Source organism: Platichthys flesus, chromosome 11 (assembly GCF_949316205.1).
Source record: "Platichthys flesus chromosome 11, fPlaFle2.1, whole genome shotgun sequence".
Taxonomy (NCBI): domain Eukaryota; kingdom Metazoa; phylum Chordata; class Actinopteri; order Pleuronectiformes; family Pleuronectidae; genus Platichthys; species Platichthys flesus.
In genome coordinates this window covers 291,671-307,609 of record NC_084955.1, presented here as the reverse complement: position 1 = coordinate 307,609, position 15,939 = coordinate 291,671, and the positions used below count along the sequence as shown (strand labels likewise).

Sequence of the window (15,939 nt, the reverse complement as noted above, 5' to 3'; positions counted from 1 at the left end):
TTGTAGTGAGGTCGCAGTGTTTTCATAGAAAGCTGCGTTCCATGTGTGCTCATCTGTGGTGGGTCCTTCTGGCATGCTATGTGATGTAGCCTAGCACCGTGAACAGATGTGCTTGCCTGAACACCAAAAGCAGCAGTGTTATTCATGTTTGTACTACTGTCATGCATACAAGGATACAAGGACACATTTCCCCAAACTAGGGCTGGTAATGAATATTCGTTCTAGTCCCGCACATTATGCCAACAACATACTCCGGTATCTTGAACGAGCGCCCGTAGCAGCAGCTGTAGCTCGCGTGTCCTCCCGTTAGTACTGTGCCGCTGTTTTTTTTCCCACGGCAGCACTGGGCTGGAAGTTCCCTACGGCCGACGTTTGTAGCAGCTACTACAAGCATCCGTAGCTAACTTCAAGCTTCAGCAGCTACAACCGCAGCTCATAGCAGCTGCTACAAGCATTCGTAGCTAACTTCAAGCTACAGCAGCTACAACCGGAGCTTGTAGCAGCTGCTACAAACATCCGTAGCTAACTTCAAGCTACAGCAGCTACAACCGGAGCTCGTAGCAGCTGCTACAAGCATCCATAGATAACTTCAAGCTACAGCAGCTACTACCGACGCTCATAGCAGCTACTACCGTGTCGTAGTAGCTGCTACGGGACTCGTAGTAGCTGCTACGGGACTCGTAGTAGCTGCTGTAGCTTGAAATTATCTATGGATGCTTGTTAGCACAACACTCACGAAACCTGCTGTGCGATCACCGTTCACCGTGGACTCCGACGCGTCTTCTCGCTAAGACTGGCCAGCCGTCCTCGATTAATGAAAACTCCTGTAGAGTCTCTACCTATCCCCCACCACTACATACTAGCCCCCACCCCCTCACACACAGGGCACAACATGCTAACGGCACTAGCCTCCACACAAAATGTCTAAAGGAAGCAAATACCAGAATAATAAAAAAATAATGCCTACATTTCCCTCGTCTTCAGTGTTGCAACGGAAAGATGGCACCGACCCCTCTTTCAATAACAACCTTTTTAGAGAATCCGGCGTTATATTGGCCCAGGTTGATAAAACAGTCTGATTCAAAGTGGTGGCAGGAACATTGCAATCATATATGAACTCAATCCATCTCAGTCTTGTGTCTTCTGAAGCTGGAGTCACATGAAGACATTTGTGCAGCCGACCACTGAGCATCTCGGTTGTCGAATTCGATTCATGCTGCTAGTTAGCTTATCCAAGTGTTTCCAAGGCTTGCAAGAATGAAATGGCTGCCGGACACCGATAGACTGTCTAAAAAGTGGGTGGGTTCTTTGCCTCCCTTCTTGACAGCAAACCATCCTCCAAAAGTCTTTGCCTCACTGTGCGTGCAGATGCACTCACATCTGCCTGCTGCCATTCCTGAGCAAGCTCTGCACAAGTGGTGCCCCGATCCCGCAGCTGGATCAACTTTAGGAGATGGTCCTTGCATTTGCTGGACTTTCTTGGGCGCCCTGACGCCTTCTTCACAACAATTGAACCGCTCTCCTTAAAGTTTTTGATGATCCGAAAAATGATAGATTTAGGTGCAATCTTACTTGCAGCAATATCCTTGCCTGTGAAGCCCTTTTTAGTGCAAAAGAATGAAGACTGCACGTGTTTCCTTGCAGGTAACCATGGTTAACAGAGGAAGAACAATGATTCACTTTCACCCTCAGTTTAAAGCTTCCATCTGCAATTCTGTCTTAATCAACATGACAGTGATATCCAGACTTTTCTGGTCAACACTCTCCCCTGTGTTAACAAGAGAATCACTGACATGATGTCAGCTGGTCCTTTTGTGGCAGGGCTGAAATGCAGTGGAAATGGCTTTTTGGAGATAAAGTTAATTTTCATGGCAAAGAGGGACTTTGCAATTCATCTGATCACTCTTCAAAACATTCTGGAGTATATGTAAATAGCTATCATAAAAACTGAGGCAGCAGACTTTGTGAAAAGTAATATTTGTGCCATTCTCAAAACTTTTGGCCAAGGCTGTACATGTGTGTATATTTCCTCAGTGTCATTGAGCCACCTATTGATTCGCCATGAAACAGGAAGTACTTTGTTAATCTCCTCTGCATTATCCAAACAGCTCCAAACTACTGACTTATGATCACAACCGTGATCTTAACAGCTCCATATATAAATATTAGGTAAGGGACATAGTGCGACCTACTGATCAGTGTGAAAATTATGTTTTGGTAACATTGTCCAATTGATTCAAAATTGCTCACGCTACATCAGAGCGCCTACTTAAACAGATCTATATGTCTGTGCGTAATGATAGTGATGGCCGCCACCTATTGGCAACAGGAAGTAAGCTTTGTTTTACAACTATCATTCGATTTACATAAAATTTTCAGTTTGATTTAAAATTGATAGCGTGGACTGTAATGAGCAATTAGCAGGCAAGGATGGACAGGAAGTGAAGCGTTTATCCTTGCCGCAGTGCGCAAAACGCATGCAATGCAGAGACTTGAGCTTGGTCATCGATCGCTCTCTCAAACGACTGCAACAGGCTTCAACGGGCGGTTATTCGGGCCTGCCAGTGCTACAACGTAGCCCTAGTTGTCTTTATTTTCAGTCATAACATGCCGCAACCAACCTCCAGCTAAATTAAAAAGCTGTTGGCTCAATTAGAGCAATTGAGAATTTGTGTGATAATCCAATTAATGGTTTCAATAATCAATAGATTAATCGTCCATCAGAATAATCTTTAGTTGCAGCCCTAATTGAAGGCAGATAGCCAGTTATTCATTTGCGGCAATATTATGTGCCTGTCTGTTAAGAAAACAAGACTAAGTCAAAACCTAGTATTTTTGTTTTCCATATCAGTGGTTTTCAACTGGTCTGGCTTCGGGACCCACCATCCCCTTAATGACAAGCCGCGAACCAAAATCTAGGAACATTTTCAACTTCTCGGATTTATTTAATAAGAAGATGGTGCAGTTTTGAACCTGAGATAGTACAGTTGGGGTGCAACGATAGGTCAACGTCGTCGACTAAATTCGATGAAAAAAATAGTCGCCGACGGATATACTCGTCGATGATTCGTTGGTTACGTCATAGCGCGGGCTGTTCGTGCCGTGCACGAACAGCACGCGCTATACACTGGTCCACTCGTCGGAACTGCGTACAGCCAGGCCGGACGAGCGGGCTGGACTCGCTTTACGCTGGACACGCGTATGTGAGGAGGTTTGACATCGTAACGGGTGCTCGCCGCGGTAAGATAGCCTGTTAGCTAGCTTGCTACATACACTAATATACCAAGAGGCAACATCCTGGACTGAGCGATGAGGCCGATACGGAAGTGTAAAAAGCTGCAGTTCACTGGGTGGCCACTAGAGGCTGGCTCCAAGAAACAGAAAGTCCCATTGACTCCAATGTTAAAATGCCCAACTTTACAGCAGAATTAAACCTGTTTACAGCATGGTTCAACCTTTGGTTTTAGTCTCAATCGCGAGGTTCTTTATTCATGACAACTCTGAGGGGGGTGAATTTTTTTCTAACTCCCCTGTTTAAGCGATATTGAGGTTTAAAATTATGCATAATTAGGGGCGTGGTCTATTGATTGACACCTGGGCACAGGCTCCGATGCAGCCACAGCCTTGTCACTAGCCGCTCGTTAGCTCCCCTCAAGCCACCTGCAAGCTGCTCGGTCCACTCGTAGCTTCATGTCGGCGGAACCCCGTCGATTCACTCGACACAAACCATGGCTGGCTGTGCAGTTCATTAAACTAACAGACAGTCTCACAGCTCTGTTGTCAAGTTCTTCCGGTGAGTGAAAATCGATTTTTATTTAATTCATATATTAGAAGCGTAGCAATGATTAGCAGGTAATGTTGCTCACGATGCATGGCTCGTTAGCTTATGTCGAGATTAAGCTAATGTTGTTTAAGCTTGTGTTCACCGCATAGCCTGTAGGTTCCTCTCTGAGCAGCACAGCCCGATGCGGTCCTCATGCTACATTATGGAGCGTGAATGCTAGTCACAGTAAACCGGTGCGTACTTTAGACATAGTGGAGAAGTGTTTCAATGTAGACATGGGGATTATTAGTTACAGCGATCAATGTTGGTGCGTCATATAAAACTACTGCGCACATATGTAAGCCTGGTCACAGGAATGAAAGCTTAAATGATGTTATATTATCTTTTTAGCATGAGTTTGATTATCGAGACTAACCCTATTTGTTAATGTTAAGGCTATATACATCTGGCAAGGGTAGTTGATAATAATAATAGTAATTATATTTATATATATTTGTTTCACTAGATGATGTCATCTGTGGTTACAGTGAATACTAAGTTTGTGTTCCTTAATTGTTCACTTTCAAACTCTATTAAACCTATCTCACTTGTGTTAGAAACGTGAATATGGCATGAAATAGTTACTATATGAATATGAAATAACTTAAAGTATAAGTGTAACAAATAGGCCCATAATAACACAAAGAGGCAATGCAACAGATGGATTATGTGAACTGGGATATCTAAAAAGACTGAAGTTATTGACATTCTATTTTTGCATATACATAAGTATGAAGATGGTAACCTGACAGATATTGTTTTTTACGTATTTTTTTTATTCGTTTAGTTTTCCTCTTGGTGATCCAGAAAGGCTAGACCTGTGGGTGATCAACATGAAGAGACAGAACTGGATTCCGAGCCTCTGCAGTCAACACTTGAGAGACAACACTTGAGCAATGACAAAAGGGTAAACAGAAATGCTTTAATAACTTCTGAGAAATCAAGCAACTTGATTGTTACATAGCAACTACAATTTTACCATAAACTGTGTACTGTACATTTCTACTCTATATACAATGAATTTTGTAAAATCAGCGTATCACATATCGGTGTGTTTTCGAGTTTTCCTCCAGGTGACTCAGACAGCCTGCACCAGTGGATGTCCAACATGAGGAGACAGAACAGGACTCCAACGAGACTGAACACTAAGTTTCATCACCTATGCACTGACTCCAGGTACAGACCTGTTTTCATACCTTACAAACAATCGAAGCAAAGATAATGTGGAAGAACTCCATACTGCATTGTCTTGGTAGTGCACTGTTTAATTCAAATACAGAGTTGAATATCCACAGAATTGTTTGGACAGAAACTTTGTTCATAAGTAACACTTCCTATACAATAATGCCATTCTTTTATGTCTCCTGTCATTTTATTAGGGACGGACAAGCCTGAAGGACTCAGCTGTGCTGACGGTGTTCTGTCTCTTATGGGGAATTAGAAAAATAAAGCACTGGGTTTTCATCTAAAGTGTATCAAATCAGATTGTAAAAGATAATAATTTTTTTAACCAACCATAATGAATATAGAAATTAAATCTATTATCCATGATACATAGCAATGATTGCCAACTCAAGACAGTTGCAGGCCATCTTTAGTTGAGGGAGAAAACGTGAAGTGTTGGGCCGATGAAGCTTGTGCAGGTCGTCCTCGTGATGACCAGCCTGAAGCTGCCGATCTCCATCATGTTGCTGCTGAGGACAGATCCGGTGCTGCAGTGCTTCATCTAATGAAAAGAAGAAACTCATTATAAAATAATGTCTTATGTTGTGTATGTTCCAGCAAAGACTGGTTCTTACAGTTTATTCTGTGTTCAGCACCACAGATTTCAGACAGAACCGATGTACTGGGCTCTGGGTTTGTACCCTCATAGTTGAACCACATATTGTAAGTAAGTTTGGATCAAAGTGTCAGCCAAATGAAATGTAATGTACTGACAGAAATAAAACATAGTACAAGTAGATAAAATGTATTTCTACCTCATCTGTAATATTCAAGGTGATAATCTCCCACAGAGTTGTTAAACAGTCCACATAAAGTCTCTCCACTTCCCTCTGTGGAAAAATAATTATATAATTAATGAGAACTGTTTACAACACTGGTGTGGAGATTTTAATCATATCTAATCTGTCCAATTCACTCTAAAATCCCATAAAAGGCTAAATAAACGAGGTGGGAATGTAGGATATACCAGCCTGTATCAGCACATTTGTGAAACATAGTTACTATCACATGCAACTTACACATGTAGTGTCCTGATATTAACTTATTAAAATCAAGTCACAACTAAACAAACAACTCTCTAGTTAACTTGCTTCAATCTTTTCATTAGATGTGTTAAATAAACGGTAATTTTTATAACAATAACATTAAAAACCACTTGAGGCATGTAAGCATATGATTATAATGATAGATAAAGCATAGGTTTTGTTGTTGTAGTTTCAAGGTTACTTACCTCTAGTGAGTTTGTAAAGATCGCGACCAGCTACAGCACAGCGCTAACCGGTTAGCAGCGTCGGGTAGCATGTAGCCTAGCTCCTTAGCACTGAGCTAACCTGGACACGCTGAGCTGCGCGAGCATCGCTCGGCTGTCAGTCTTCACTCGCGCTCCTCCTCTTGCCCATTGATTCGTTAACCAGGACCGAGGAGGAGTAAGCACCGGCAAGATGGCGCCGGGGGAACGCCTCCTACTAGCCTCATTCTCACTATGCAGAAACCAATGGGTGACGTCACGGACCCTCCGTCCATCTATATATACAGTCTATGGTATATACCTGTGTGCAGGATTCTAGAATCCATCACAAAATTTTTTTTTACGAGTTTAAAAGCGTAATGTTATACTAGTGCCTGACAAACGTCTTTCTTAATTACAATTATTTAGTCCAAAGAAGACTGTAATTTGTACGTTTTTATTGCTGCTACTTTCCCTGTCCTTTTTGTTAACAGGAAAAAAGAATACTTGAAATTTAATATATTTTTAGTATCAGCACTTTGCCTGTTCTTGGTTCACAGGAAAAAGGGAAACTTAAATTTGATTTTTCTTTGTTGCTATTATCACTTTACCTGTCCTTGGTTTAAAATGGACAAAGACTAGATTTGGCTTTGCTTTTGTGTCAGCAGTACACTAATATGCAGCAAGGTTTATTAAAATACATTTTAGTATCGATCTTGATTATCTTTTTTTTCAGTCAACACATGCCTCTAACAACGCCAAGCTAAATTTAAAAGCTGTTGGCTAAATAAGAACAATTGAGAATTTGTGCCATTCATAATCCGATTAGTCGATTAATCGTTTCAATAATCGATGACTAATCGACTATTAGAATAGTCGTTAGTTGCAGCCCTATATTACAGAATATCACAGTTTTCCAACACACAAAAAAAAGTTTAATGATGAGCCAAAACGACCAGCAGGTGGCAATGCTAGAGAGGGAAATATTCCCTTTTCACTCAATTAGCTGCATTTTAATTAAAAACCCAAAAGTGCATCTCATGGACACAAGGTAATATAGCTTACATAGCAATTCAGTAACTTTAGCCTTTTTTAACAGACTCAAACGTGAAATAAAAATGTATCGACTGAGAAGTAGTTTTAAAAAGACCCAAATTATGTAGCTTTAGCTTAGAATACTCACTGAATTTATGACAACTAACAAAACTTATCCTATTCAAACTCCTTAACATATACTGTTAAAGAGTGAATAGACGTCACTCTGGCGCATAAAAAAATTCTCTTCAAAATAAAAGCACAGGATTTCTTACCTTTTATTTTTTGCCCAGGCAAAAGCCTGCGACCCATTGAAAACGGGTCCGGGTCACGACCAACAAGTTGAGAATCACTGTTTCTATATGTTTTAAATATTATTTAACTTTAAATACATTAACTATTAAGTTAATAATTAAATCTAAGTGTAAATGACTCCACAATAATGTTTCATGTGTGTACATTTTTTTGGGATAGATGTATTTGTTATAGGATATTGCTTTTGCTTTATTTACCATTAACACAGACGTGCTTTATTTTGGAAAGACAATATGCGTGAATGTGTGTAAATTTACAGTTTACACTAGTCTGGTGAAGGCGCACAGATCATTTCTTCAGACGTTATTTTGTGAACCTAAATATTATTTTTTTTGCTTGAAAAAAATCCTGTTGCGGTCAATCCAAATATAGCCAGGATAGGCAGGAAATGACATTTTAAAACGTGAATCAAAACTTACCTCATCAATGGATCCGATCACAGCCCGCTCCAGTTAGGTGTACTCCAGTTATGTCTTTTCGCCTAAAGTCGTGCTTAGCACATAATCTTCTAACACTCATTTCAGAGCATTGCTGGATAACCATCTGCTGCAGTGTGGTGAAATTCCTGAATGCGTCTTGCCAGTTTCCAACCATTCCATTATTAAATCAGCAAATGGTTGAATTGCGACCATTGTGTTGACGCAAATTAGAGAGTGAATCTCACACTGCATATTTGTATATGTTCAGTTTATCTCGTACAGTTAAAGTTAAATATCCAAATCAAGTTCGGCCCATGACCCGCTTTAGAATTTTCCTATTTTTGATCTGAATGAAAAGATCTAAACTACGAAAAATAAAACCGTTATTAATTTTCTGGTATTAGATTCAAAAATCTCAATTTATAATTGAATATGAAAAGAAAAATGACACACTGATTTACACTGATTCTTATTATTTGTTTCTACTTAATACCATATCAGGACCACAGTTATTATGCAACCAGCATCTTTGTAATAATATATTGTAGTTTTTCCTATGAACTAGAAACTTCTGAGATTTCTGGTAGAAATGGTTTAAGAAAAACGTATATGTCCCTTTTCCCATTTCCCCTTCTAAGCGTGACATGATGCCAGTCCTGGATAATGACAGTGGGAGCGATCGAGAGGATGAGCTACCTCAAGTTGTGGTCCTTAAGGGTGGAGACCTGACGGCAGAGGAGGTGAAGAAGATCAACGCTGAAATGCATACTGGTGGTGGTAGTGCAGATAAGGGTAAGAATGAAGGAGCAAGAGCACATGAAAAATCATGTAATCGGATTATATTTTCTTTTATTATATCACTGCTGACCAAACTTAAGGGGAGAAGTTTTAACCAAAATAAAAACTACCTTCTCCACTCAAACCTGTTCTGGTCAGTGTTGCATTACATATGAAGAGAGTTCCTGACAACATCAAACATGAACACAGTGTGGGAGGTTATGATAATGTTTCTTTAGACAGAGGAAAAAGCAGCGGCATTGTACAATGTTATTGTGACTGAACAAAGTCTCATTATATAGATGCATAGTTTCTGACCATCTTGCAAACTATTCTCAAAAGTTGCCATTGTGGAAATACCTTCCTTGTGTACTATGGTCTGTAACATAACAATATGTATTCATATATATGTATGTGTTCAAAAGTTTAGGTCACTTAGAATTTTCCTTATTTTTCAAAGAAAAGCACTGTTTTTTTTCAATGAAGATAACATTAAATTAATCAGAAATACACTCTATACATTGGTAATGTGGTAAATGACTATTCTAGGTGGAAACATCTGGTTTTTAATGAAATGTCTACATAGGTGTATAGAGGCCCTTTCCAGCAACTATCACGCCAATGATACATTGTGTTTGCTAATCGCCTAAGAAGACTAATGGATGATTAGAAAACCCTTGTGCAGTTATGTGAGCACAGCTGAAAACTGTTTAGCTGGTGAGAGAAGCTATAAAACTGGCCTTCCTTTGAGCTAGTTGAGTATCTGGAGCATCACATTTGTGGGTCTATTCCCTGCGAGAAATTGCAAAGAAACTGAAAATTTTCTACAATGGTGTGAACTACTCCCTTCTGAGAACAGCGCAAACGGGCTTTAACCAGAGTGGAAAAAGAAGTGGGAGGCCCCGGTGCAAAACTCAGCAAGAAGACAATATTAGAGTCTCTAGTTTGAGTAATAGATGACTCACAGGGCCTCAACTGGCAGCTTCTTTAAATGGTACCCACAAAACACCAGTGTCAACGTCTACAGTGATGAGGCGACTACGGGATGCTCGCCTTCTAGGCAGAGTGGCAAAGAAAAAGCCATATCTGAGACTGGCCAATAAAAAGAAAAGATTGATATGGGCAAAAGAACACAAATATTGGACAAAGGAAGATTGGAAAAAAGTTTTATGGACAAACAAATCAAAGTTTGAGGTGTTTGGATCTAACAGAAGAACATTTGTTAGACGCAGAACAGGTGAAAAGATGCTGGAAGAGTCCTGACGCCATCTGTCCAGCATGGTGGAGGTCATGTGATGGTCTGTGGCTGCTTTGGTGCTGGTAAAGTGGGAGATTTGTACAAGGTAAAGGTGATTTTAAATAAGGAAGGCTATCACTCCATTTTGCAACGCCATGCCATACCCCGTGGACAGCGCTTGATTGGAGCCAATTTCCTTCTACAACAGGACAATGACCCAAAGCATACCTCCACATTATGCAAGAACTATTTAGGGAAGAAGCAGGCAGCTGGTAAGCTGTCTGTAATGGAGTGGCCAGCGCAGTCACCAGATCTCAACCCTATTGAGCTGTTGTGGGAGCAGCTTGACCGTATGGTACGCAAGAAGTACCCATCAAGCCAATCCAATTTATGGGAGGTGCTTTAGGAAGCGTGGGGGGAAGTTTCTACAGATTACCTCAACAAATGAACAGCTAGAATGCCAAAGGTCTACAATGCTGTAATTTCTGCAAATGGAGCATTCTTTGACGAAATCAAAGTTTGAATGACAACATTTATATTTCAAATAAAAATCATTATTTCTAACCTTGTCAATTATTATTATTATAAATATTTCATGGAAAACACATTGTCTGGGTGACCCCAAACTTTTGAACGGTAGTGTATATACAGAGACTTGATTAAAGATAGAACGCTTGATTGCTTTTGAAAAAAAGGGTAGAAAATAAACAGGTCTTTAGTTGTTTACTTCGAACGGGTTGAGGGTGGGTTTCTTCAGGAAAGGGTTTACGCTTGCCTCCTTCAGAGAGTAAGGGAAACAGCCAGTTGACAGGGAAGAGTTGATAAGATCGGGAGCTATAGAATGGAGAATGTTAGATGTGATCTGTTTAATGGGCAGGTGGTTAGGCAGGCAGAGATTTCCAAGGTAAGAACTTGATTGGGAGACAGGGGGGTGAAAGAGGAAAGCGAAGGGGATGAAGAGGAAGTTGATGGACATGTAATTAAATAAGACGGCGGGGTCAGGAGGTTGGAAAAGATGGAGAACAGTTTTTTGGGGTTATGAATCTCTTTTTCTTTTCTGCAGACGATGGACCTCCTCCCGGCGGTAAAATATTTTTCAAGAAACCAGCCAAGCGCTCGTCCTCGGACAAATTCCAGGGGCTCACTGCCAGCTCCAACAAGAAGAAAAAGAGTGATGAGGGAGAGAAGGAGATGAAGCCTGGAAAGAAAGTAAAGAATAACAGTCTTCTCTCATTTGGAGGGGATGAGGAGAAAGATGAGGACTGAAAGACTTGTCAATACAACAGATTAGTCAAGGAGGTATAGGGCCTGACCAATGAGGATTTTTGGGGTCAATGTCAGAATATAAACAGATGTCTGTATCATTCCTAGATGTCATTTTTCAACTCTTATGACAAAGAAATGGATTTTGTGTTTTACATTTTCACCATAAATTTGATAAAAGACAAATGTGATCATAAATGCAACATTTTCCCGCATTAATCAGTAAAACACTGATAAGTATGTGAAAGGCTAATTTGTATTGGTCCACTGATAAATCGGTCGGGCTCAACTTAAGTGAAAATGTATTGTTTACTTAAAGCATCGAGAGCAGAGTTGACATCTCTGGAGTTCATCCACAGTATGCAGCTATTTCTCAGTACTGGGAAAACAACTGGTGTGGTGTGTCTGTTGTCGTTTTTATGAGCAACTTTCAGAGACATAAATGACTAAATGTAAACAATTTCACATAAGGAAGAATTTCTTGCCCTTTGTTTTTGAATCAGTCATGTTATTGTTGTTTGAGAATATAGTTTTGTGCAAGATTCTTCCAACTGAACTTGGTGCAATCAGGGACCCTCGGACATCCACATATTGCCATCTGGTAGGGTCTCTCCATAGTTGTTTTCAAATGATGCAGGATAATTTGAAAAGAGGGAACCAGGTGACACTTGGTAGATTACCTGGTTGATAACTGGTAATTAAATATATTTAATGAAATTAAAAAAAATCCACTTTTATATGTTTGGTAAAAATGTAGCATTAAATTGGGCAACCTTCTGGTAGAGTCCAAACATTTGATGTTTTTTCTGTGTTTGACTTTGAGAGAGTAAAGTGACAGGACATCTTGTCATGTGGATCTGACGGAGCAATATAATCTCCTGCTGTGCATATCCAATGTTTGTGGCTGTAATGTTTTAAATATGAAATAATAATAATTTGTACTTGTAAACAATAATTTCCATTTGAATACATCCCAAATCAGAGTCAGAATTCTTTTTATTGCCATGTATATTTGCACATACAGGAAATTGCCTTGGTGTGGTTGGTGCACTTTACAAACAAATTAAAAACAACAATATCGAACAATATAACAATATAAAAAAAACAATATATACAGTAGAAGAGTTACGTGCGGTTTTAAGGTGCAGAGATTGGTGATAGTGCCAGTAATATAAAGTTATAAATTATGTATTAATTAAACCAGGTATTAGTACTTTTGGGAATGTGGGCAGGTGCCAAGTCCTGCTTGAAAATGAAATCAGCATATCCATAAACCTTGTCAGCTGAGGGAAACATGAAGTGCTCTAAAATGTCCTTGTAGATGGCTGCGTTGACTTTGGACTTGATACACACAGTGGACGAACACCAGCAGATGACATGGCTCCCCAAATCATCACCGACTGTGGAAACTTCACACTGGATTTCAAACAACAGAGTGGGACATCGTGAGTCTACAATATTGAACTTTCTCACGATATTCAAATTTTCGGAGAAACTGAATTTTTTGTTTTCATTAGCTGTAAGCCATAATAATCTAAATTAAAAGAAATAAGTGCTTGAAATATATCACTCTGTGAGTAATGAATCTATATAATATGAGTTTTACTTTTTGAATAGAATTATTGAAACAAACAAACCATTCCATGATATTCTAATTTATTGAGATGCACCTGTACACACCACAAACCTTCTACATAAAATCAGTCTTAATGATGCTATTTTACTGTATTTACAAGCCTGTTTACCCTCACTTAAATCAACCTTTACACTCATTAACACCTTCTCTAAAATCTCTAATTACACATTTAACTGGAACTAATCCATTATACGCCCATTTTTCGAAGATTCTTGGAATATTTATTGTAAATCTCACAATCAAATAGAGTTGTTGACAGTCAGTCGTTTTTGTCTCATTGTCAAGCACTGTTGTATACAGCATTATCAGGTGTTGCATTGCACAATGAAAGAAACATAGGACAAAGAACTAGAGATAGGGCCGGGAATCTGCAGGGACCTCTCGATATGATACAATCAGGAAACATAGATTTTATATTGCGATTTCTTGCAATTTCTTTGGGTTTTTTAATTTTTTTAAATACTGGAACATGGAAAACAGTTGAATCATACCTTCAAATACAACACAGTCAAATTCACTTAGAGGTTTACAAATTTGATTTCAAATATTAACATTAACTTAATGACTGCCGGGCATTCAATTGAGAAAATAAATAAAAATGTGCCCTATTATTGTATAGCCCCTGTCAACTGCACACAAACTGACCGATTATGAAATGTATGCCACTTAGGCTACTTTTAAACAATAAATAAAAGGTAAATTAAATAGAATGAATAAAAGTTTACTTAAAATATAAACTTTGAAATAAACAAAAAGTAGGCAATGCTTAACTGTTGATTGCAATATGCTCTGGGGTGAGGTTGCACCTCCCCCCCATATATCAACCCCCCGATAAATATATGTTTAAAATAAAAAACTGAATAGATTTTTTCCCCCATCCCTAGCTAGAGAAGGATAAAAGCCTCAGTAAAAGACAAGCGGTGACAGTATAAAAATATATAAATTCTATTGAGAACAAGTTACAAGATAAAGATCGAAGAACTATGCTCACAAATGTATTTCTTTTTCCCCAACCCCATGACATTTAGACAATCTCTCGTTAGTGTAATAAAGTCTGTGTATGAGTTTGCATTGAATCCACCCATGCTGGGCACAGATTGAGAAGTTATGGACTAGCTCAAGAATCTTGGCCCACTGGCCATCCTCTATCTTTAGCCCCAGATCTTGTTCCCATGCATCCCTACTTTGAGGGGGACTGAAATGATAGTTCATGGTGCCGCAAATAAAGGTAATAGTGCCTCTCTGGTTGTGATCCACTGTGAAAAGATTGTCAATTAATGTTTTTGGGAGGAGATTCGGATTTTGAACAAAATATCTAATTTGAAAACAAAGAGGTGGGATGTTGGTAGCTGAAATTTAGGCTGATCGGCAGTAGATTCGTCCATCCAGTATAAGAGTTTTGAATATTAGCTGCCCAGTTATAGAGTAAAAGATTGGGGAGGGCGATGCCCCCCACATGTTTTGGAAGCTGCAAGATCTTTTTCTGCATGTGCACAGGTTTATTAACAAATTTGTTATAGATTTGTCTTATTTGGCAAATCACTTTTGTAATAAATTTAGAAATATGTTGGAAAAGGAACTTGGGCTATTTGACCTTTTATGAAATGTACCCTGCCTACCCATAACAGTGGCAGGGTAGGCCATATGGCAAAATCCTCTTCAAATGTCTATAACATGACAACCCATAGTTGGGACCAGGAAGCAGAGCTGCAGTGCTAAACACTTCTCTGCGCTCCCTCTGGATCAGTCACAAAACCCCATAGAGATTGTGTCTGTTCACCGTCCGATTAAATTATTGAAATTAAACAATAATAGAGCGAGAACTCCACACAAAAATTTAATACAAATTAAAACAACCTCTGAAACAATACAGGAAACCCAGACTTTTAAATGTGGTCTTTTAAACATTAGATCACTGGAAAAAAAGGCTCTTTTAGTTAATGAAATAGTCTCTGATTACAACATAGATTTATTGTCCCTCACTGAGACGTGGCTGCATCCTGATGATTATGTCAGTCTAAATGAATCTACTCCCCCCAGTCATATCAATTCACAGGTTCCTAGAGAAATTGGGCGAGGAGGTGGAGTTGCTGCTATTTTTAACTCCAGTCTATCAATTAATCCTAAACCTAAACTCAGCTACAAGTCATTTGAATGTCTGGTTCTTAGTCTTCCACGCCAATCCAGGAACCACCAACAGCCAATCATATTTGCCGTAGTTTACCGTGCTCCCAGGGCTTATACTGAATTTTTAAAGGAATTCCCTGAGTTTTTATCAAACTTAGTCCTAAAGACCGATAAAATTATTATTGTTGGTGACTTTAATATTCATGTTGATAATAATAAAGATTGCCTTAGCGTAGCATTTATTTCAATACTAGACTCTATTGGTTTCAGTCAGTGTGTGCACAAACCTACTCATTGTGGTAACCACACACTTGACCTTGTATTATCGTACGGTGTCGCAATTGAAAATTTAACAGTACTTCCGCGCAATCCAGTTCTATCAGACCATAATTTAATAACCTTTGATTTTTCAATAACTGAATATATGCCACTAATAAAAAATTCATTTTCTAGATGTCTACCTGATAGTGCTGTAGCTAAATTTAAGGAAATAATCCCAATTACATTTAAACCCGTATTAGCAGTAGATATAAACAACAAATTCTTTAAAACCCTGAGCTCCATTGAGATCGACCACCTCGTCGATAGCTCTGCAGACTCATTACGATTAACATTAGACTCAATAGCGCCTCTAAAAAAGAAAAATGTCAAACATAGTAAATTAGCTCCGTGGTATAATTCCCAGACAAATGAGTTAAAACAATTATCAAGAAAACTAGAAAAGAAGTGGCGCTCCAGCAACAATGTTGAAAACCTCATAGACTGGAAGAAAAGTGTTAAAGAATATAAAAAGGCTCTCCACAAAGTAAGAGCCGCCTACTATTCAAAACTAATAGAAGAGAATAAAAATAACCC

At 39.1% G+C, this 15,939-nt stretch overlaps 1 protein-coding gene across 2 annotated transcripts in view; it reads left to right on the top strand.

Moving 5' to 3' along the window:
• kiaa1143 (KIAA1143 ortholog) overlaps positions 1 to 12,304 on the top strand; it is a 36,785-nt gene extending 24,481 nt beyond the window's left edge. For both annotated transcript variants that reach the window (XM_062398420.1, XM_062398421.1), the window contains 2 exons: positions 8,683 to 8,836; positions 11,122 to 12,304. In XM_062398420.1, coding sequence (XP_062254404.1) covers positions 8,683 to 8,836; positions 11,122 to 11,324 — 357 coding nt within the window. In that variant the 3' untranslated portion in view covers positions 11,325 to 12,304. The remainder of the gene's footprint in view (positions 1 to 8,682; positions 8,837 to 11,121) is intronic.
• The last annotated feature ends 3,635 nt before the right edge of the window (positions 12,305 to 15,939 follow it).